The sequence below is a fragment of the Apteryx rowi genome, unplaced genomic scaffold (assembly GCF_003343035.1).
Source record: "Apteryx rowi isolate R43461 unplaced genomic scaffold, aptRow1 scaffold_11, whole genome shotgun sequence".
NCBI classification, from domain to species: domain Eukaryota; kingdom Metazoa; phylum Chordata; class Aves; order Apterygiformes; family Apterygidae; genus Apteryx; species Apteryx rowi.
In genome coordinates, this window is record NW_020447308.1 from 4,362,409 (window position 1) to 4,387,004 (window position 24,596).

General features: G+C 42.3%; 1 protein-coding gene across 2 annotated transcripts in view; it reads right to left on the reverse strand.

Moving 5' to 3' along the window:
* Window positions 1-1,075: 1,075 nt before the first annotated feature.
* IGF1R (insulin like growth factor 1 receptor) overlaps window positions 1,076-24,596 on the reverse strand; it is a 191,112-nt gene continuing 167,591 nt past the window's right edge. For both annotated transcript variants that reach the window (XM_026074249.1, XM_026074257.1), the window contains 9 exons: window positions 23,996-24,155; window positions 22,860-22,965; window positions 21,370-21,440; window positions 18,274-18,503; window positions 17,864-17,974; window positions 15,094-15,253; window positions 12,656-12,785; window positions 8,081-8,215; window positions 1,076-1,921 (listed from right to left, as the gene is read on the reverse strand). In XM_026074249.1, the coding sequence (XP_025930034.1) occupies window positions 1,555-1,921; window positions 8,081-8,215; window positions 12,656-12,785; window positions 15,094-15,253; window positions 17,864-17,974; window positions 18,274-18,503; window positions 21,370-21,440; window positions 22,860-22,965; window positions 23,996-24,155 (1,470 nt within the window). In that variant the 3' untranslated portion in view covers window positions 1,076-1,554. The remainder of the gene's footprint in view (window positions 1,922-8,080; window positions 8,216-12,655; window positions 12,786-15,093; window positions 15,254-17,863; window positions 17,975-18,273; window positions 18,504-21,369; window positions 21,441-22,859; window positions 22,966-23,995; window positions 24,156-24,596) is intronic.

A 24,596-nucleotide genomic window follows, 5' to 3' on the forward strand; every position in this document is an offset into this window, starting at 1 on the left:
TTCATTAAAAAAAAAAAAGGAGGAAATGTATTTATAAAAAGGCATTAAACAGTTCATGGCAAATCATATGAAAGGTATCAGTTACTGGGAAGGAGGAAGTAAAAGTTACACACTATAGTACAAAGCATAAGAAAATTTGTTGAAGTGGGAGGGAAGGGAAGGAGGGCAGACCTGAAGGTTTTCATAGATTAAATCCACAAAGATAAAGAACAAAAAAAATAGCAGCTTTTTTCTGTACAGACATATAGATGAGTATCTGAACCGTAAAAAAGTTATAAAAGTGACACAAAAGACAATGTGTATGCAAATGATCCATGGTCTAACATAGAACTGCAAGACCCTTCGAGAAGTCTTAATAATAAAGAGAAAAGGTCAACAAAGCATCATAGACTTGAATCCGGTTACTGCTTTTTTTAATTTTTTTTTTTTTAAATCTTCTCCAATTTTTTTTTAGGTGTTTTTTCCTTGCAAGCCTGTGAAGGAAGGCAGGCTGCAACGATGGAGATCTCTGCCGGTTATTTTCACGTTTTTCGTGTTTCATTTTTGGCGTGCGGTTGACTTTTTTGTACAAAATGCATGTGTTTATTTAGCTCACCACTGCCAGTTTTGTCCAGAATTCATAGGGACGGGGGTAGGGGTGGAGGGAGGGCTGTTTCTTTACCCCATCCCCTTTCTCTTCTCCATCACGAGAAAAAAAAAAAAGAAAAAAAATCACATTTTGTCCAGTTTTGAAAAAAAGATCTAGACAATTTGATTTTTTTTTTAAATACCAGTGTATGATTGAATAGAATGTATTGGTCAGGATCTCTTTTAAACAGAGCAGTTGATTACTGTGCTCCTTCCATGCCTACAAAAAAAMCAAAAATGAAAAACAAAGAGTTCAGGTTTTTTGGCAAAATTTGGCAGCGCTGAAAATGGTAACAACCTTGGACGAATGATGGCCCTTTTTTATTCTTTTATGTGTTCCTAAAAAGATTAAAGAGCAACATTAAAAATCCAGTCTTTTTTAATTGTTTTTTTTTCCTGTTTGTTTTTTTTGTGTTTTTTTGTTGTTTTTTTTGTTTTGTTTTTTTTTATAAAGACCTACAGTGTTAGGCAGGTGCCTGCAAGGGTACTGGGGAGCCACCTGGCCTGCGATATCTTTGATCTGATAAAAGTGCTGTACGGTTGAACTTGCACGCAGATATGTTTCCCATTATGAAGCAAAGAAGAGAGAGAGGAGAGAGAGGAGAGAGAGAGAAAGAGAAAGAGAGAAAGACATCAGATCTCAAGTTTTCTGTTGCTATTAAGTGTTAACATTAGAGTTTTAAAAGGCCAACTGTGCGCCCCATGAACGGAGTCCTTTGCCGAAACAAACATCTGCTTGCATATTGAAAAAAGAAAAAAACGATAACTTGTTTACTGAAAAAAGGGTTCTCCCAAGTGCAGCTATGGCAGTTCTGAAGATCCACTGAGGTACAGTAGGCTTTTGAATATATTGTAATTCTCTTCCTTTCTTCCCCCAATGCACGTGTTTCTCTGTATTTCGCGTTTGTGAGATTCGGGTTCTAAGGATCAGCAGGCCGAAGACTGGGGCAAAGGTAAGGCCCTCTCGTTCTTGCGTCCCCCGTTCATGTGTGCGTACGGCTGTCTCTCCTCGAAGCTGGCCCGAAGGACCACCACGCCGGGGCCGTTCTCGGCTTTGTGTCCTGAGTGCTTGTCAGTGGGTTGGAGGGTAGAGGAGGGGTCTAAAGGAATGCTCTCCATGTTCTCAGTCTCCAGGTCAAGCTCCTCCGTGTCGGGAGGCTTGTTCTCTTCRCTGTAGAAGAAGGAGACCTCTTTGAACGCTGGGTCCAGCTCGTCTTTAATGCTACCGATTATTTCCAGGAAGGAGGGCCTCATTTTCGGATTGTACTGCCAGCACATGCGCATCAGCTCAAACCTGGACAGGAAACACACGGCAAGAGCAGTTACTGAGGTGTTTTATGAGCCCCCAGAAACCGGACTGGAGCTCAACCCACCGTGACTGAATTAGCCCGTGCATTTGAGAAAATCGCTCGATTCGGATGGAAGACGAAGTGACAGATCTTTTACAGGCCGGGACCCTCGCGTGTCACATTTCAACCTTCCTTCCAACCACAGAGTTGCTCCTACAGCTCCTGTCTAAGCCTTCTCCATTCCTCTCCACACACACTGGCTCATAAAACAGTCTCATGGATACTTCACATCCAGGAACATTTAATATTTTACTCGGACTTGGTATTTCCCTCTTTTTTCCCCCCAAATACCCTATATTTACTCAGTCGTACAGTGACTCGATGGTACTTCTCAGAGTATCTTTTTCAAACTACTAGTCCCTACCCTATCAATAGTGTCTCTGAAAAATATTTGAGTAGAAAATACACATTAGGTAAAACACTGCCTTTTTTCCTGAAAGGAGAAATTTCCATTAAAATTAACTTCAATCCCTGAAAAACTCTTGCAAATCTCAAAGACATTCCCTAATTTCTTACTTTAAAATTATGTTATTTGCATTTATGGCCAGGGAGGCATTACTCTTTTAGAGTGTGAAATCCTCTGTTTACACACATCCCTGATTATATCTGCACAATGTCCCACGCCGGCAAAGCAAAACCACAGAATGAAACAATAATACATACAGAATGAAAAGAGCATTTCCATGACACAGCAAAACTGGATATTCCTGGGAGATCACCTCAACCTTTAAGCACAACACAATGAAGGACTTTACTTTGCGAAGGTGGGGTCGGGATGCCTTCCGTTAACACAGCACGAGTGACAGAACAAATTTAAATAAGGAAGATTAACATTAATTCTTCAAGGCAATACTCCGCGTACACCATCCTCGGAGAGAAGCRTGCTGCTTGCAGGGAGGTCAGCACTGGCCCCAACTCCTATGTTCTGTGCTCAAATAAGCAATCTTCAAAACCCACAATCTTTCAGTTCAGATAACATCCTGGAAACTATTTCAAATTTCTAGCTTCACTTCCAGCCATGTGATCCGGAGTCCCAACAAGACCCTCCCTTCTCTGCCTGGCCAGGGCCTGCTTTAAGGCATCAGCTGAAGACCCAGCGGCCAGTCAGGGTTCATCTCCCCACCGCTGCACGAGACCTCTGCACCAGTCTGTGCAACGCCCAAGCTTTCGAAACACCAAAGCGGAACAAAACCCCCCAAACCACAGGTCCTTTTTCGGGCAGCACCTCAGTCCATCACAGACCCAGCTCTTGATGCCTCCGGAGCCCCTGCTCCAAGGCAAAGCTGTCAGAAACCTGTCCCTGAGCTAGGAGACCTTGGGCCGGGAAGCCGGCGGCTGCGCTCCAGCGCCCGCGGCAGGGCTGGGCGCGCTGGGAACACCGGCGATCTCGGCTGCGCGGTCGGAAACCACGCCAAAGCCACAGCAACCCCCTCCGCCGGAAACCTGCTTCCTGGGAGAAAGAAATCCTGCTGCGCTTCCCCGCAGGGCGCCCGGTGCCTTCGGCTGACGTGAACCAGCCCGGAGCCGCAAAGCCGCTGTGCTCGGGCTGCAGACGTCACTGAGAGCGCAGCGCCACCGACCCAAACAAAAGCAACCTTAACCGAAACGCATCTGGCGTCACAAATATTCCCACCTGAGCTCGGCTGGCACAACCGCACGCGAACGCGTCAGCCACCTGCGCGCGGCCCCGCGACACCCAAAAAGACGCTGGCAAACCCAGTTTGTGCGGCGAGAGCTCCCCGGGGAGCGAGCGCTGGGCTGCACCAGGCGCGTAGGCRCATCAGCGTTGTTAAACTACCGCTTGTTCTCCAGCCTTTAGAAGTCTTCCATACCGAAAGCGAAGCCAAACTATAAAACCGTGTTATACCCTCACCCACAAACGAGGAGGAAAGCTTGGGATATAAATATATAAAATCCATTTCTGTTACTTCATTGCTGTTTCCTTTCCAGCCGACTGCTGCGGCCCTGAATAGAAGCGTTAGCGGGAGCCAAGAACACTGGATATTCGCTGGCGCTTTGCCCCGAGGCCTAAGGGCAACACTAAGGAGATACCACAAGCAGTGGAGTAATGCATGTGACATCAGCACAAACAAGGACATGTGATGTTTCTTTTAAGCCGTTCCAGATTTAAAAACCCTACAGAGTTCCCATAAAAGGATTTTTTTTTTCTTTTTAACTCTGTGGGCTCAAAGAACTTGTTTACATTATCTTAAACAAAAAAAAAACCCTTCCAGTAGACAATGGAAGAATTTACAAGCTGTTAATACAATCTGAGCAGTTTTATAAAGTACGTCTCTGACTGGTGGCAAGTCAGCTCAAGGAAGTTAGAGGCATCATCAGACCGGGGAGCCGCCAGTGCCTTTCTAATGCATCTTCTGCTCAGAGAACACAGCAAGAATTGAGCTACTTCTTGCACTGAGGCATTAAAAAAAAAAATGGAAATGGAAAATTACTATGGAATTTGCCTTCCATTTTAGTGTGCATTTGTGCTTTTCATCAGGCTTGATTTGGTAGAGGAGAGAAAGACAACCTTGCTACGTGCTGGTATGACCTGTGGACAGTAGACCCTGGTTTCAAAAGCAGTGAGAACCAGGAACAAAGGAAAAATCAGCAATATGTAAATAGTCTAGTCACCTACAGTGCACACGGGGGAAGCAATTTTGCTTCAAAAACACCGTGGAATTCCAGCCCCCACAACTTTTAAGGGCTCCATGGGCGCACAGTGTCTGCAAGGAACTCGCCGCCCAGCCATCACCTGCCGAACGCTGCCGAACAATGGAAGCGCGTAAAAACATGACACAGGAAGCGGAAAGAAACAGCACAGCTTCTCCTGGCACTGTCTTATTGAACCATCTGTCTTCTTGCATGGTTCAGTCTGTAAAATCACGCAAGCTATGCCAAGAGGGTGAAGCATAAACAGAACTGAGTCTTGTTTCACCCCATGTAAGAGTAAAAAGTCTCTAGAAATACCGTCCCCTTTGCGCTTAGTCCCTTCTCAAATATTTACCACTTCTCTGAACCACAAGACAACTGCGCAGTAAAATCCACCCTTGCACAAGCCTCGGATACAATCAAACTGCAGGACCTCCTCTCTGGTTCTCCAAGCGTCCTCGGTCGCTGAAAGCTATCGCCCCCGCTACCAGGGGTTAGCGAAGCACAGCTACGAACGAGCGTTACTAGTGTAACGGTCGCGGGAGAGATGGAACATCCCAGGCCGCTCGCACCACGTAGCACGCGCACAGCGGTGGCAGCAAGAGGCCCTTACGGAAACTACTGCAGCGTGGCTGGAGTGTGTACGGCTGTGTCAACACTCACATAATCTGCAAGGTTAAAAATAGGAGATTCAGTGACAGTTGCAGCAAGATTCTTCTACTCGCATCCACGCTTCTCCACAGCTTCTACCTCCTCCACCTGTTCTGGAGATTTTTGTAGGCCACTGTATTCCCCGCTCTCTTCCAAAAGGTATATTTGCGTTCTACCTTAGACACCACCAGCCCACCGTTACGTTTTAGTATTTTCCAAGTCACCCTTTTTAAAGAAGAAAGGGTCTCAGCATATCTCCAGCCTATCACGTGAGACTTATAAAAGCGCAGTTCCTAGCTCCCCTTCGGGATTGCCATTTAGGCTATAATGAACACAAGAAGCGTTCTGCAGCAGGTGGACTTGACTTTCAGACATCTCGAGTTAACATTACAATACCGCAGACCAAACAGCAGTTTCCACCACTGAGAACTCAGGCTGTCTAAAAAGCCCACCTTCCACTGGCACTGACACAGCAAGGAATGGGTCCTTAAACAGAATCTTTTAGCAACCTCCACAGAAAGAGACCCCTGATTTCATGAAGGGTTTCATAAAACACTTGCAAAAGCAATTGCCTGGGACAAGCTGGGGACATAGACTGGGATCCCTGTGCAATTCCAGGGCTGTCTGCAACGCTCTTACAAGTACCTTCCTGTACGTTCAGTTATTTTCTTCTGTTACGTCCTTCTAACCTTGCTGACCAGCAGGTTATCAGACAGCCGGAGGTGGGGGAGAAGGAAGTCTGCCGACAGCCCAGGTCTCTGTGCCTGCTCGTGGCAATGCAAAGGAGGTCCAAGACTGGCGGCAGTTGTCAGGCTACTGACAACTCTCTACAGCATCCTGGGCCAATGGGACACATCATGGGGAAAGAAGTGGAAACATGCAAAAACCCAAGCGCTACAGCAACTCCAAATAGGTTCTCTGAAAGCCAAACATGCATATGCGTGGAGCAAAGCTAAGGATTATTCCTGGGGCTTCCTACTGCCATTCCTACAAGCTGGTTGGATTTCAGTAGGCTTGGGTGTCTGCTTGTCCTAAGACAACAAAACAAGCTGGAAGTGAGATAAAGCACATCACAACAAGCTTCTAAGGTCAATACAGTCTTTTTTTTGCGTTTAGACAAAGCCAAGCTGTTTTAAACAAAATTCTGTCTACAAAAACGAGATTCAAACAGAGGCCACTATATTGAACAAAATTCTGAGTTCGGGCCAGCTTCTTCTCATTCGAATGGTCAGAAGAAGCTAAATTCAAAACCAGATTTTAGTTCTGCCCCTTGGTGATGTCAGACTCCATCTTGGTGGCCATAACTAACATGTAAACAGCTTGTTCTTTCCAAAGCAACACAGAGCTGGTCCTCCTCATACATGGGCTCAGGGGCTTGCTTTGCCAGACGTTAACCAAATTCTCCCAGCGCGCAAGCCAGTTACACTGAAGTGGGTTCATCTGGCGCGAACACCAAGCAAGCAAACGATCATCTTGGAGGACAAGGGAAGAGAACAAGCCAGGCTGGCTGCAGTAAGGGAGCTTCTTGCTGCGAGCTAACTGCGACTCCCCTCCCTTCTCCCTGCTCATACCATACATACTCCAGGTTAATGGGGAATTTCTAATGCTAAATCTCTTGCCAAGTTCCCTCTCACTATATACCTCGTTTTTTCCTACTGACTTGGGGCGCAGACCAGCTTCACGCACCCTGCTCTTTCCCTGTCTCTGCCTCCTCCTCCCCCTCCTCCATTACACAGCTCTCACCCTGCTAAACAACCTCCAATCAATCCGACTGCCAGAAATTCTCCCCAGCATCGGGGAAGGGAAAGAATGCGAAGCTGAGCACTCACATGGCAGCTACACCTCCCCCTGCACACACCACCCACCCCCCTGCAACAACAAAACAACACTGCCTGTCATCTGAAACCAAAGCCAGCACTCCAGCCAAAAAAGCTCTTTTCCTAAGAATCCCAAGCAGCTGAAGCCCTTAAGTGATTGTATCCCTTCTGTGGGCCTCCAACAAATTTCAATAACTGCGAGACGCAGTATTTCCTTCCCAAAAGCCAGTTTGGGAAGTATATCAAAGTCATAAAGTCTGAACAACTGAAACTGCTGTACACAAAAGCCAGTAGAAGTATTTCAGCAATGTAAAGCTAAAAACTGAAGCCTGCCGCATTGCATACTCTCCACTACCCTAAGGCTTTGTTGAATACTGATACTAGGGGTAGACAAAGGTTTTTTGCATACGTCTTTCTTTGCTTACAGGAAAGAAAACTGTAAGCAGGGGAGATCTATTTATCTCAATGCAGTGAGCTCTATAACTGAAAGAGCAGATCCAAAGCTGCTCCTGACAAAAGAATGATACGTTCATTTATCCATACGCTCAGCTAAAAAGTAGAATTCCAGGGAGTTTAGGCACAGCATATTTCAAGCTCATCCTAAGCTATTTTTTCTCTTTATACTCAACAGAATTATTTTAAGCAGAAGAGACAAGATTTAGGCACAAAGATTTTTGTTGAAATAAGTGTCACTTCTGAGCTTTTATTAAACCTAAATTTATTTAGGAATACAAAGATTGGTTTTTGTGTTCCTATTAGAGAGCTAGCCCAATGTGAGTCTCTGGCCACAAGCAAAGCTGTTTTATGGTGCGTCTAAACTACCACAAAACATTAAGAGTGACAGAGACAGTTCAAACAGCATCTTGCAGTGCTATCACATTTTAAGAACCCTTCCTGCTGCAGATAAGGCAAAAGTGGACATCGAAGGCATCAGGAAGAAGAATAAGCTGTGCACTGAGATCAGAGATAACTTTTGACACTTACAGCATGTCAGGACAATTGTCTGGCTTTTCCAGCAGGCCTCCTTCCATCACAAAGCGGAGCACTTGTTCATTGGTCATGCCTTGGTACGGCTGCTCTGCTAGCGTTGCAATCTCCCAAAGTACAACCCCAAAGGACCTGGAAAACAAATCAGAACTTTAGAAAGCCATGCAATCTTAACAAAGATATTTGTCTTAGATGATGCTGAGAAGACAATGTTGAGAAGGTAGGTGTCTATAAGTCATCTCTTTTAAAAAGAAAATCCAATTGCTCAAAAACTATGCACTTATGGTGGTATCCACATCATCTAACATAAGCAACTGCTCACTCCCAACACCTCTAGTCAATGGCCAGAAACAGGCTCCCCGATCTGAACGACCCTTCTCTGAACGGCCTCTCTCTACTGACTCCGTAAGCAAGACTAGGAATAATTACATCTCTATTTTTCACACCATAATCTACAGCTCAGAGCTGGTCATGATCATGACTATTCAAAGGTCCAACGTTGCTTGCTTACASAGGGTCTGTATAGGTCAAGCAGTAAAAAAGCCACCACAAGCTCCTTGCTCTGACCAGAAGCCTCCTAACCCAGAGGAGAGTTAAACTGGGAGCTTGCCTGGAAAAATCAGCGCCAGCCTCATTTCCCTTTCCCATTGCTTTGAGTTCAGATGCTAGGTGTGCTGGAAAGTGGGAACACCGGTGAAGAAAGGAAAGGGAAAAAAGCAGGAAAGAAAAAAAATGCATTGCTCCTGTCCCTGCACTTCCCATATAGAGGACCTCAGGGCTTCAGACTGGATAGACACCTGATCGCTAAAGTCTACTTAAATATCGAGGTGTGGGTGGGTGTGGGGAATCAAACCCTCTAAGCAGAGGGCAATCTTCATGCAGTGCATCTCAGGTACTCCTGACAGCAGCTGAGAAGGCAATAATGCAGAACCAAAAGCTCTCATTCCAGTGCAAGCTGCTTTTCATCACAAATACTCAAGTCACACAAATCCAATCTAAAAGCTGCGCCTTTTTCCTTACCGCTTCAGCTACCTGAGAGCTAGGCAGTAAACACACACCACCACACCTGTGCATCTCGGCTACCTTACCACTAAAAATGAGCAAACAAGCAAACCTCCGTTCCCCAGGCACAAACCCTTCTTGGGTAATACTTTCCATCTATCACTCTGCCTTCATTTCTTCCACAGTCTAAGTCAAAGGTGCAAAGTAACTGTCAAAGCATCTAACATGCAACAGCAAGCAATGAAACCAACTTCTGAAGAAGACAGAAGAAATGCAAATGTTTCCCAGCTTCTCATACCAAGAGTCTACTTTGCTGTAACAGCCGTAAAATATTTAAGCCTACAGGAGAAAGGCAGTTATTCCTTTTGCAACATGTATGTACCCAGGTTCTTGAGACAGAGCTGCTAGCTCCTTCCTACCGACTATAAAGATCAGACTTTCTTTGATCTGTATCAAAAAAAAGTTGGTCTAACGACATGAACTGATTACTGGTGAAGAAAGATAAGCATATTTACATAATTGGGTAGYTTGGATATAATTTTTGACACTTTCTAAACACATCAACCCCAATTTAAAATTAGTTTATTGAACAGACAAGGCTGAAATTGTCCTCCCTACACTGGGGAATCATCTACTTTTACACTGCTGCGCAGTGAAAGGAAATCTAGATGCTGCCTTGTTTTCTGTGGCTAAAATGCTGAGTCAAGCTTAGAGAAAGCAGTGTAGTATCAATAGGGTATTGTTGTGGAAACAGGAGTCCAGTATTATTAGGTGGTTATGGTAGAGTGGTTTTATCTTTCAGTTATCCACTATATCTAAAACGGTTTGCAGCTGAAGCCAGAAGCCACAGACAGACTCGCAATTGTTTGCCTTTCAGGGGAGGGAGGGTCAGCTCAACTTTCGGGCGCCTTTGAAGCTACTTTGATCACTGCAGGAATAATGAGAGCAAGTCTTGTGCACCTCCTAGTCATATCATCATAACAAATAAACTTACGTGGCTCCTTCAAGGCAACTACACCTCTTAAAAAAAAAAAGTGTAAGATGCTGAAGACTTACTTACAGAAATTCACCCTCATCCTGAACTGTATTACATTCATTTTAAAATGTTCTTCCCTAACTACAACAAAAACAGTCTCGTCTAATTACCTCATTCTTCGGGCAGAAGAGCAATGAAAGAATGAATTACCAAAATAAAGCTCCACCCTTCAAAAGCTCCAGACGCTCTTTTGCAGTTTGCCATTTCACCTTACAGCTTATAAATCTTGGACTCTGACCACTTGCACAGTTTTGTCTTTTTGACATTTTGGCTTCTAAAAACGATATCTAAGAACGTGGAACCAGATGTCAGAATATCCTACCAAAAAGGCAGGAAAAACAATCTCAACATTTTTTACTGTTTGAAGACAATAAATTGTCCCAAAATAGACAAACAACATGGTTTTCATGAAGCAGCTTCAAAATCTGAACCAATGCAAGGAATCAGGTGATTCTTCCTAGCATGAGGTCTTTAATGTATAGCATGTGGTTGGCRTATGGGTTATTGAAAAGTAGACTGGAATGACCATTTCAGCCATAAGCAGATCAAGTAACTAGACATTATTTCATGACAGTGATAAGTTAAGCTCCAATACATTTGGAATTCAGACTGAAATCTCTGAATCTATGGCTGTGAAGCATGTGGCAAGCATAAAGGTACATGCTGTACACAAACAGTATATTCACCAYGTTGAAGCAGCTTTTTATACCTCAGATAGTATATCTATGTGAACAAAATTTTAGAAAGCAAAGGTGCTTCTTACAGTTAGATGATAGACCATCCCAAAGAGAAACTGGTTGAAATACTGATGAGACGTGTGGACCCGCTTTCCAAAAGGCACCTTTTTTCTCTCCCTAGGCTTTCAAGTAAGAACATGTCAAATCTTTGTCCTCTCCCTCTCCTACCTCTCTAAGTTTTCCAACCTTATCAATGACAAGTTACTTTCCTTTTCTTGACTTCTGCAGCCTGGCTAGGATATTTTGCTCAGGGATTCATYCCTAAGCCATGCCGCTGTTAAACTGCAATACTGTGTGATGAGCCCTACTTTGGGCTGAATGGCTGATGAATGCAAAACCTTGTTAAATTTGAAGGGAGAACTCATGTACTTCCTGCAACAATCAAAGTACTAATTTAGTTCTGACACCTGATGTCATGTCACAAGGATTTTTTTTTTTGCTTGGCATGTGAGTGTTGTTTAAACAACAACGTCACTTAACAGTCACAGGTTAAAAGGAAAACGTGTGGAAAAACTGCAATACTTCAACTTATCTGCAATAACAACTTATCTGTAGTTCATCTGTATCTGRTCAGTCTGTTTCTGACACAATTGTCGGAGGTGATGGCTAGACTTGAAAGYCGCTGTTTGATGAGAAGAATGGGCAGGTCTGCCTGCTCTTCACTCTAGATTCATTCGGTTCTAAACCTGGGAATTTTTCTAGGGACTTGCTTCAAATTTTTGTCCACTTTGTGAAGCCATTACAAATCCTGGGTACATATTTATGGGTACATAAATAAGTTACAAGCCATGAACAAAATTTGGTAGGCAATATTCTAATGCTTTGCTTTTTCATTTGTTACATAATTTCTATTACAAACCTTTCACTCAAAGCTGGTACTATAGAATACAGTCCACTGACTCCAAAATCCTCAAACTGTTTAAAGAAAATGCAATTTACTACTAAAATACAACTCCTACTGACTTCTAGACATTTGGAGGCAATCAGCTGCCAATTCTGTAACATATCAGCAGTAAAAACATCTTGTTAGGAAGGCAGAGAAACCATAAAAGACAGAGTAGAGGTTTTGCCAGTACATATTCATCTCCTGCCAAGCCCTCCCTACCTATCTGCAAAAGCTGGGCGGGGGGAGGAGGGGGAAAAGAAATGTTCCAGAGTATTATTTCTTTTAAGAAGTATATTTTGAAATTTCCTGAACGCCTCTATTAATAACTTCACAGATACAGCAACTATGCAATGTGCTTTTAAAGAAAAACCTATTCCTGCATCTTGTGGTATTACAAGGCAAGCAAACAAAGCCCCAGACGGAGAGGGATACCCACACGGGAGAACTCTAAATAAAGAAAAAACTTGCTAGTGTACACAAACTGTGTGCAGAAAAGCAGAATTATTTTCACAGAAGGTTTTGATAGAAAAACAGGTCAGCACTATGAACCTTTCCATATTCTTGGCAACTTTTAATACTTTTCTTGAAGGAGGGCAGTTGGAAAAATGACCACTTGCTCTTCCAGGTGATGTTTTTCACTGCACAACTGATTTTACAACCCACAGCACAAAACATGCCTCTATCCCCACTTTCAGAAATCCATTTAAGACTCAGTGTCTGAGAGCAGAATTTAACCTCATGAGTTCTTGATTTTGCAATAGGAGCATGATAAAGAGGAGAGTGTCTCATAGTGGATAGAGAGAGCTACCTTTGAAGAGACAGGAGAAGCTGCATATTAAGTCTATTGAAACAAGAAAAGAGGCTAGAAAGAAAAGGGGCTAAAACAGGTTTTCACAGCCCCTTTCTGTTACCAGACATCGGAGTGCGTTGTGAAGACGCCATCTTTCAGTGATTCTGGGGACATCCAGCGGACAGGTAGCAAACCTTTCCCTCCTTTACGATAATAATCCGTCTCGTAGATRTCTCTCGTCATGCCAAAATCTAGAAGGTACAAATTCTGTGAGTTCACATGATAAAGCGATGAATATTTTCATTACCACATGCCACTGCAGCCCGCAGAGAATCACAGTTTGGTGTAAAGAATGTGCAATCTGTTACCATGGCATTTTACTTTGCAGGCACCTTACCTGTCTTCCTAGGGCTGGTTAGTCTCCCTGGCAGCAAAACCAAAAGAGATTTTTACCACTGACTTCAGTGGGTTAGGACTGAGCCCAGAGCAAGTCTGAACGATTTAAAGATATTAAAAATTCCAGGATTTATGCTCGAGCTTTGCAGTAAGCTGTCTTCTGGAGGTCATATCATTCACTAAACTGTACACTAAATTCAATGATTTTCTTTTCTTTTTAGTCTTAAGAAAAGAATGTAAAGAGCCCCTTTAGTATTCATATTAATGTCTTTAATTAAAGAATCTCATCTTTTAAGGGAAATCTCTCCTCTCTCTTTTTCCCCCCTCCTCTCTCCAAAGTTAATTTCCAATTCCAGTGAAATATTTGATCTCAAATACTGTAGAAGATTAGGCTATTCACTTATGGAAAAGTACAAATGACTATATGATTAATACAACCGATATTAAAGCCACAGCTCTGGTTGTACCGTGAGCACTTGCAAGACTTGGGTCTAATAATGTCCATTTCCTAACTGCAACACAGACTCATTTCAGACGTTTTCTGTACAGTCCGCTGGACACGCACCTACTGTTAAGCCTTGGACTAGCCCGTTTAACCCAGTAACCATGTTCTCACACGCTAATCCAAAAGCTAATAAATCAAGTGCCATCGAATCCCTTATTAATATTAACTCTATCTGCTGACACAGCAGGGCTAGGACAAAATTTGCTTTATCAATACAGACCTGCTGGGCTTTTTTTCAGGGAAGAATGGAGAGAAAAGAGGACAAAATTCCTCCAGTCTAAACAATTTTCACCGTTGTTATTACCAGTCTACAGCTTGGATGAGTGACCACTGATCCTTCCTGCTCCTTGTCTGTTAGGGACACTGATACCCTCAGCGACTATGACTAAAAAAACCCATCTGTGCAGCTACTCCATCACTCCCTCCCACACACCAGGGTGACTTTACTCTCGTTGAATGGAAAATTCTTTAAAAACGTAATGCAAATAAGAAACAGATATGCAGTGAGCATAGGACAGTGTAACATAAAGCTCTTCTTTTGTGATCTAAACAGTCTGAGTTGGCGTGTTCCAGTCAAGATGTTCCCAAACTGTTCCTGCGTGAAGGGATTTTCAATACCGGCCCATAACTGAGAGCAGTACAGTGTATTTCTGGGAATGCTTTCGGGGTAACCATGTTAAAGGTAAGAAATGCACCGTGTTCAGCTCATTGAATTGTAAAAGATGGGGTGGGGGAAGGAGGAGTGAGAAAACAAGAACGAGGAGGATTTAGACTGACTTCCACCAAACCTGCAGAAAATGAACACCCTCCCCACCCCCCCCCGCAAAGATCTTACTCCCTAATTAACTGACACMAAATGAAATCATATTTTCTTTCTCCCAAATGACAGTATTACTTACAGGAATTATTGAAATACCTGAGTTAAGCTCAGAGCAAAAGCATTAGTTTCCTATAGCAGAAGGCTGTTACCATACATACTATTTTAATATGCACAACTCTAAAACAGCCAAAAGCTTAAAATCACCCTCTCTGGAGACAAATCTGAAAAAACTCATCTGACACTATTTTGGAGAGGTGGTGAAGGGAAGGGGAAAAAAAAAAAAGAAAAAAATGGTGTTCTAACCACACAGCAGAGGAAAAGCCGTTCTGTTGTTTGGAAAGCAGAACTCCAGTTCAGGCTGGAAAGCATCCAGCAGAAGTCAAACCTTACATTCCACTTCCAAATCTGATATGCTTTAAAATAATCCTAAAATTCTCATTCTTGAATCAATAAACAGGAGGTGGGATTACTGTTGTGCATTAACAAAAAAAAGCAAATGACACACCAGTGGTAACTACACTATTCACCCAGATGTCTGCAGCATCTGCGCCTCCAATCACTGCTTCTCTAGCTCCTTTCAAACCCATACACTATATTATTTCCTCACTGGAACAGCAGCAAGTAGAGACATTCCAAGAGTTTCAATGCAGTGTTGACTGCTCACAGGTCTTAAATCACAGCAAGCCTTCATAGGGAACATATTTCATTCTGCAGATATTTAACACAGAGCTACATTTTAAAAGATCTTTCAAACAGCTTTCAAAAAATTAAAATGCCTTCTAAGATGCTGATTTTTGTGATGATATTTTTCATTTGTGTTCAAGTGAAGAAAGCGCACCTCCAATTTTCACAGTGAAGTCTTCTGCCACCATGCAGTTTCTTGCAGCAAGATCTCTGTGAACAAATTTGTTGGCGTTGAGGTATGCCATCCCATCGGCAATCTCTCCTGCCATCTGAATCATCTTCTTCAGAGTTGGAGGTGCCTGACCAGGATTATTCTAAGCAAGATTAAGACGACGAAACAGTAAGAGGAAAAGAAAAAAGCAACTATTTCTACATCAAATCGTAATATACTATCATTCTCCAACCAGATTATCACAATTAAGCCTGACAAGAACCAGGCTAAACAGAAACTTATGATTACATAGACCATAGTATYTTAGTGGGAAAATTGGACACAGCAAGCTGGGTTACACAGAGAACTCCCAAATAACTCTCTTATAACACACCATTCTATTTTAGAGAATTCAAGCAAGCAGGAATTTTTGGTATAAGGATTTTATACCTTATACCTAAGGGGTTTAAATGCACATCCTTCTGCCAYGCAAGTTGCAAAATACAAAGCAAAAGAGTTATTTTGAAGATTTCTACTAATTGCTTTACTATCTCCACAAATAAACCAGATGATGGTAAATGATTTCATTCCCTGCTTCCCAATTCTCCATAACCAGATATCTCTTCAATTACTTTTATTTGCAAACAGGACAAAAAGCTCATGAGACCGTTTCTTCTGAAACACTTTCACTCCTTATCCATCCATGGATATATGGCTTCTGCCTTTCTCAGCCTCTTAGATGAAGGATTTCAGGTATTTATACACCATCAGTAACATCCCACCATCCCCTACCAGTACGGATTTAGCTAAGATTTATACCCTTTGGATAATCCTCACTGACTCCATTACCGAAAAGGGAGCCTCAAATCCGTAATTCTAATGACGACAAAGATCCTACAAAGCACAGATCAAGTCACTGAACTTCATCACATCTCCATCCAGAGATTAAACAGTCCCTTACCCACCTTCCATGGAAAGTGTCCATGTGCAGTCCCATCAGCACCTTCAAACTGTGCTACTTCATGTTGAGATAATGAGCAACACTCACTATTTCCAGGCTCCCCAAGAGCTGAGTATAACATACCCTGCAGAGCCAAGTAAAGGAGCAGGAAGATACATCCAGGAAAACCCAGAAGGACCAACATGAGTTGGTGTCCCAGGAAAGAAAGGTAGATATGGGAGCGGCTGGTGAAATTGTTGGCAAAATCAGGGAGCATGCAGGCCCTCCATCCACACCTGCCTTACTAGTCATACAAGTCCTCAGTAAACTTCACTCAACTCTTTCCATTGCACATCAGTGGAGACAGAATTCATGTACTGGCCTACCACAGAGTGCTTTGGAGAGCACCAATATACAAGCAGAAAAGCACAGTACAGAGCTCACCATTTTGGTAATTTCTATATAACATCACCGCCCCTTGTCACAAAGTTTGCCAAATTCAATTGCATTCAGCCAAAACTATCTAATATAACCTGAAACATTATTAATCACAGACGCTAGTCATGTCCTTAGTCCATTTATTACCATATTCATTCCTTTTTACATCTACCACATGCCCATGTTCTGTTTCTATAAGTTATTCACAAAGTGCTAAATCATGAAAGTAATGGTCAAAGAAAACTGCTGAGCAAATTTTCTACATAATTCACTATGATTTCAGTGGCAAATGACCTCTGTGTCTTCTTTATCTTTCAGCCCCTATATTATATGTGGCAATTTTAGCTGTTAGACTGTTGGCCTACATATTGAAGTATGCATATGAGCTAAAACATTAGGTTTTACCAGACTTGCAACAGAGGCAACATGCAGAATATACATCATGCACAATCATCCTAACATGCATGTTTCAGCCAGCCATATTTTTGTTTAACCTCTTAACGAGAAATTAGATCAGACAGGAGATTTAACTAAAATCTGGAAAATAGGGCTCAATGACACAAGAGGGGACCTATTCAGCGCAGGACACTGGGCTATTTGCAATGACTTCCTCACGAAAAAAAGGTGTTGCAGATCACAGAGCAGCTCATGTTTCATTCTTAGAGCTTAAGGAGAAGGGCAAAACTAGCTGATTGCTACAAGTTATAAACACACTTTCCCTTCACTAAGAACAGAGTTCAGATACAGGGGAGCAAGCAAAAAACCCCAAGAAAACAAACAAACAAAAAAACCCCCCAGATCATTGACATGAACTCTCCAGATACATACTGAAGAGGTGACAAGGCAATTGTGTCCCTATCCTACTCTGACTGCTAGCAGTGGAAGTGAATTACACAGAATGCTTGGTCTACACGTCAGAAAGAAAAATAATCATGGAGCAAGTAATATTAATGAATGTGCTAAGAATATCTGCTAACTTTAGGTGTTTCTGCAAGTGAGAAACAAGATTAATCCAAACCCTGAATTTCTGCAACGGTCTGCTTTTACGGAATGTTTAATTTAACAAATACAGCACCGTGACATTTAAAATACAGAGAAAAGGAAAAATGACAGAAAGGAGGAGGAAGCCACCCAAAAAAGATCTGCAGAAATCTGCTAGCTCAAACATAAGCAAAGGCCAAGACCAGCGAGGCTCAGCTGTGGTGCCAATTCAGTGCAGAGGATTGGGTCACTAAGCATCTGAAAGGTTTGTTCCGCAGAGAAATGACAGTTGCTCCCTAGACGCGGGGAACCTGACAACATGGGTCAGCTTGCTGCTTTCACTGTGACCCCCTTCCTTTCAAGGTGATTCTAAACAAAGAAATAAAAGAAAATATCTAACAACTCATGACTCACCTCTGTGTCTGGCCTCAATGATCTCAGGTAACTTTTGAGGTCCCCACGTGTCATCAGTTCCATGATAACCAGCGTTGGCTGGCCCTGAGAAACTACGCCAAGCAGTCGAACCTGAAAGAGAAAAAACAAACGTTCAATCACAAATACAGCTGATTATACTGGTAAAATCATTAATTCATGTTAATATGTAAGAGCAGCCCCCCCAAAATCCCATGAATCTGTGGGAAAGGTCTGGAAATGGATTTGGTACCGCCCCCAATGCCAGTTTATTAATATATTACAACGCTGCACAGAGTTGAAGCTAAAATCCCAAGTCACCGCTCGAGAGTCAGTGAAGATGTGCACTGAGCACCTCCTGTCAGTAAGCACGGCTGTATCAATCGCAGCCTTGCTACATTTCGATGACTTACCACGTGGTGACAATTGAACTCCTTCATCACCGAAGCCTCGTTTAAGAACTCTATCCTCTCACGCATGCTTGCGGACTCATTGACAGTTTTGATGGCCACCCTGGTCTCCGGCTCATCCTTCACCACTCCTTTAGCTATTCCCTCGTAAACCATCCCGAAGGAGCCTTGCCCCAGCTCCCGACACATGGTGATCTTCTCGCGGGGCACTTCCCATTCATCAGGAACGTACACTAAGGAGAGAGAGAACAGGCCATGACACTCCACTTCTGCAGGTGGTGGGATCACTCTGGGCTTTAGGATACCAACTGCCCAAACCTTTTACTGAAACACCACTAGACCCAATGCTAACAGCTTACACGACGCATACAGTTATTGCGTGGTCTTCCCCATACAGAGATAGGCAGATATTTGCCATACCAATAAACCTTAAAGAAATAGGTAGACGGACTTGAAGGGGCCTCACTATGGTACTGATGTATTGAGATAGAAATAAGGAACCTCAAAGCACAAAACCTGAGTAGGAAGAAGCCTGACACAGTACTTCAGGCTTGAGCTTTTCTTGGGATCCTTGGTTTTCTAATTCTTCCAGACAGCATCAAACATACTTGATCRCCTGTATCAATTTAGTGTCTGTTGTATTCTCCATTAGCAGATTGATTTTATGACTACAGGGAAACAGACTCTAATCTAACAGGCTCGTGGCATGAAACTACTCTGATCACTTGCACACGCACTGTTGCACCAATAAAGGCAAAACTTGCTGCTCCTGCACCTTTGATCTGAGGCAGAGACACCTTGGAAGGTGACTGCCGGGAGGGATAACTGCCTCAGGCAAGGAGACATCTGAGCCCTGAGTGGTCACTGATGCTGCCGCCTATCACTCACCAAAGGAGGGGACAATCGTGCCACATGCTCTGGAGGAGGGAAACGACAGGATGCAGAAGTAGAGCATTATAGCAAAAATGTCAACGGACTTTTAAGTCTAACAATACTGCTACAACAAAAGCAGTAAAGGAAAAGAGAGTCAGCCGCCACTCTGGCTAAACCTATTAGCCTCTAGGGGGCTTTTGGAAACTCCTGCGAAGAGCACCAAAGCAAACCATAAACAGAAGAACCGGTGCCTCAAGCAAATTCTTCTGATGTTCTGATTACCTCCTGCACTTGCAGAGCTCTGCACGTACCTGATCAGTACAGTGCGGGCACATGCTCATCACATGCACCCACACCTCTAAGCTGGAAAAAACAGCCATTATTTATCTAGCAAGCAGGGTGCCAGTGGGACCCTAGCAACTCATTCAGCCATAAAGCTGGACCTCCAAGGTTCTTCGTTCCACAGCAGCTCTGGCACACAGGCTTTCTGGAAACACAGAGCTGAAGAGACCTGGACCGTCAGGGTCATTCAACTCCTGCTGCTGCTCAGTGGCAGCCAGCACAAAAACTGGCAAGAACTTCAGCTTCATCATTAGCAGGCATGCCCGCCTGCCACACTGCAGCACAGGGAAATAATACAGAAAGCAAAACCAAAAAAAAAAAAAAAAAAAAAACAAAAAAAAAAAAAAAAAAAAAGTGCACTGTTCTAGGAAAAGCAATTTTTTTTTTTTAGAATTTTTATTTCTTGGAAAGTTTTAAGGAATTTAATCTTGCTCCAGATCAGGCGAAAAAAATCCATTTTCTCGAGGTCCAGAATTTTGGCAGAGTTAATCAAGCATGTGTATATACACAAGAAATTAAAACCAAACAATCTTAATGAACCATAAACCTTAATCTTCCTGAACTCAGCTCTAATTCTTGCTTGTTATTTGGCAGTGGACATCTTCACCATTGTCCTGCTGGAAATGTTCTGCACAGGCTTCCAAATCACTATGTGCTGTTAGATTTTCTCAGTCTCATTGCCAGCCGTACAAATCTGTCACCCAATCTCCCGGGTAACAACGTACCGAGCTAGCTCTCAGCCGGCACCCCCAAGTCCCTCAGAAAGATGGTTTGGTCTACGTGAGAATCTTTTTTTATTATGTTTTTGTTGAGCTTTCTTGCAATGAACATATTAGATACTTCAGTTTCTTTATGGGAAGTGGAATAAAGGATGGAGGGGGAGTAATTTTTGCTACAAGTAGCAAACAATCTCATTTTAAGCGAAGGGAACATTTATCCCAGACAGAACTTCCCTTCCCAGTTCTCTAAGAGGCCACTAACTGCCATTTCTCCCAACTTCTACCCTTTGCATTCCTCCTATATTCAAAGAGCATTATCCACATTGCATCTCCTACAGAAAAAAGAAAGGATTAAAGATGCTCCAAACAACCCAATATCTGACTTTACAACTAGAATTATTTCACTCTTCAAGCAGAGCACTGAATACAAATATTCAGCTGGGATATAAACAGTGCAACAGTCTAATGCCTCTGAACACTGTCATCTCCAAATATACATTTGTCACAAACATATTAAGTCAGTCTGAAACTAGCTTTAAAGAACTGTTTTGCCAGCTAGAGAAAAGCAGGCTTATTTATACGCCACACAACAAGAGAAAAGAATATGGATTACATTAAACCTCTGTGTTTATTTTAACCCAAAATTTCTGCATGTGATACACCTGAAAGCTCACAATATTGCTTCTCTTTCTCTAAATGCAAAAAGTTGTTGGGGAGTTTTACTGGGAATGGAAATGAGAAGAGGGTATTGGTTTTTGTAAATGTTATTGTTTTTCACATCAGAAGTGTTTTATTTTCCTAATAGATCAGAATAGGATTTATAAGGCCAAACACGAAAGACGGTGAACGCATGAATTCTTTAATTTCAGTGAAAATGATCTAAAAGAAATCACTGAATGAGTGAGTGATAATCTGAAAATGAAACTAATACATCTAATCTGTCTCAGCTGAATAAATTATAGGGAAAATTTTCAAMCCCCCCCTCAATTCCAGTAAACTGGTGACATTTATATGTTATCAATGATGGATTACCGACAGGTGTGCTAACAAAACGGCTAGAGAAAAGAGTTTTACTACGTCTCTTTTAGAGTTCTGCATCTCCTAAAGTGAGACACAAGCAGACCACATGAAAGGAAAAGCATCCGAAGCGTAAGGCCACACTTACCGTCTGAAGCACTGAAGTACTCAGGGTTCACAGAAGCGTAAAGTACTCCATTGCCCAGTCTGTCACTGTTCCTGTTGAAACATTTTTTTTTCTTTTTTAATCTTTAAACCTAAGCAAATTTCAGACCACCTCTTCTACAGCTTTTCCACTGTTTGCTCAACCATGAAATATTATTTACTGTGTGTGGAGAGCTTTTCGGAGAAAGAGGACAAATGAAGTTGTTGTTCTACCTCACATAATCCATGGAAAATCAATCCAGAATAGTGTTCCCAGGAAATTCCCCCTTCAGTCCACTCTATACCAAATCAGCACAAGAAATGCATAGGGCGTTTTTAGTTGCTAGGTAAACTTCCTCTAAGAAAAGCAGCTGAATGGTGATGCATACCGGAGACCTGTGGCTGAGAACGTCACCTGCTCCACTGTGGAAGAAGTGATTTTGCCAAGAACAGGATTGTTTTTACGGGGAATTCCATTCGACTGTTTTATAAATTGTTTCTACTGTTTATTTTAACTCCCTCCTTTTCCCCCAATTTCTTGAGGTGATTTTCAGTATAAGACATACTTTTTCAGCACTGCGAGAGCTCTTGCAGGAATCAGGCTGTACAAATAAAATTGTCAATCAGACCTCAGAAAACCAAAGGCTAAAGAGACCAAATGTTTTTGTGAGCGAGAACAAGAGCTGAAAGAAGAATGAGTTATCACACATTCCACGTAGGAGAGCTCAAGGGAAGGCCAAGCAGCTACCCTGCATCACCAGACACAAAGCCTGTTGCTCGAATGCTGGAGGAGAACAGTTACAGTCTCCACGTGAATGAATCAAGAGCTGTAAATAATGGGATCGTTCTCAGTGAGTATAATTTATGAGTATATAATTTAAAAAAGTCTATATATAAACAGTTGCAAGGCTGAACACATTTGCACTGACTTCTATTAAGTTCTCATTAAGTATTTCTTCAATTAAAAAGAGAAAAAAAATCACTAGCAGTGAAAAGCAAAACTGAGGAAAACGAACTAATTCATCATTCTCCTCGACAAACTTTGCTCTGTCCAGCATGTATTTTTTAAAATGGATGTAAAGGCTTCAGAAAACCTTTAGAATTTGGGAGAAATCAAATTAACCTAAATTGAACTAAGCTTTCATGGTTTATAAAATGACCCAAATTTCAGGCAAAGCTGCTGATTATAAAAGGTTCAGGGTCTGCCATCACTGTCCCAGTGGATATGTTCCTGCCAACCCTTCTTCTTCCCTCCCAAACATGATACTGTAATAAAAAGCCGCTTCATATCTCAAACAGCAACCAGATGCTCACTGTAACTCTAAACCAGCTCCTTTTACACGTCAACAGGACAGAATCTATGTTAGCTTCTCCCACTCAGTCCTCTGAATGCCATTTCACTTCTTCATTTCCAGCTTGCTCCATGGGCACAGATTTGAAAACAAATATTCCCCTCTTGCAATTTAGCTTTAACCACAAGCGGAAAAAACTCACCGTTTTTTGTTAAAGACGTACAGCATTATCAATAAGCCTCCAATGATGAGCAGGAAAGCAATGGGGAGCACGATTATCAAGTGCAGGAAGTTGCCATAGTTTGCTGCTGCAACCAACAAGAAAACACTTGTGTCAGGGTTTCTATGGAATCTCTGTTAACAAAGAAACATGCTAAACCCGCTCGATATATTTCCATACAAGGGAGAAATCAAAGTACTCATTTTCTTGTCTGATAAGGAGAAATGTACTCAGAAATACTACCTGACTGCAGCTGAGTAGAACTAGAAAACAGACAGTGAAAAGCATTAATTTTATACAGAACAGTGTCTGTCTGGGGTTATGCTTAACGTTATGCTTTTAACGACTTGCATTCCTCAGTGAATAATATGCTTATCCTTGCAATTGTTTATACTATATTCAGGATATATACACACAGGTCTTTACTTCAAGTTAAATTCCAGCAATAAAAAAAAAGGAAAAAGATGGAGTTCTAGTTTTCCATGGATACACCTATTCTTCAACTAAATACAGAGGTTTTGGAGGGGGTCTTTGCATACACTGTACAGTGCTCTTTCTCCAAAATGCAAATCACTCCCATTGTCAGGACTAGTCTCACCGTTTCATCAGTGTGTTACCTTTATCAAAATGTCACTGAGATCAAACAGGTCATATGAAAAAGCATCTTGAAATAACAAAAAAACAAACCAACCTGCCAGCCATAATCTAAACAACCTGCTTCTCGCATCACTTTACATTTTAAAGCAGGTTTGCAAAATTGCCACAGATTTTGTATAATCCAGCTCCACACTGCTACTCCTAACATCACAATCCCAACCACGAGTAGCAAAGCACAGGGGAACCCCAGCAACGCRTTCTACGCACCCACTGCCTGTTTGCATCTCTAAAACACATGCAAGGAATGCAAGACAACAATCACACCTCAGATACACCTTGTGCTTGCTGACACTTGCCAAAAAAAGAACACAGGAGAGTTCCCAAAGAAGCATCAGCACATCACAAGGGTATTCAGTACACAGAGAAGAGGTTCGTACACCCAGTTGCATACATTAAAAACAGGAATTATTAAAAAAACAATGATCACACAGTTTGGCACTGCCTATGAACATTCTTCTTACATTTGGGCTGCACATAGAAAGACACTGGCTCAGTCCATGACCCATTCCCAGCTAACGAAGTGGCCTGAACTCTGGCAGAATAGTTCCCAGGATTCAGATGAGTTAGTTTAGCTCCTCCAAGCTTCTTGTATTCCTGTCTGGAAACACATTCCCGCTTCTCCTGAAAGAAAGAAAAGCAACTTGCAGTTCATATTAATATCTTCACACTCTTCATTCTTGAGAAAACAATAAGGCTGCAAGATAAGCTTGGTTTTTTTACAACTAAAAGCGCCATCTGATCAGTTTTCCTTCAAGCAGTTTAAGGAGATATGTGGAATTCAAAAGCTGTCAAAAAAATGAAACAAAGGAATGACATGCAGCCTGCTGCTGGGTGTTCGAGACCACAGTTCCTATCTTCAGCCCGTAGCAGCGCACAGGAACATGTTAAGAGAGACCCAAACAGGTATCTCAGTTTGCCCATGTGTAAAAYGGGACTAAGAGGAACACTACTCAATGATTTAACTCTTGGTAATCTACAGATCTCTGAATGAAAGCAGCTACCATAAACACCATATAAAAAGTTACTTTACTTAAGAATAAACTTTCCACTTTAAAGGTTTCA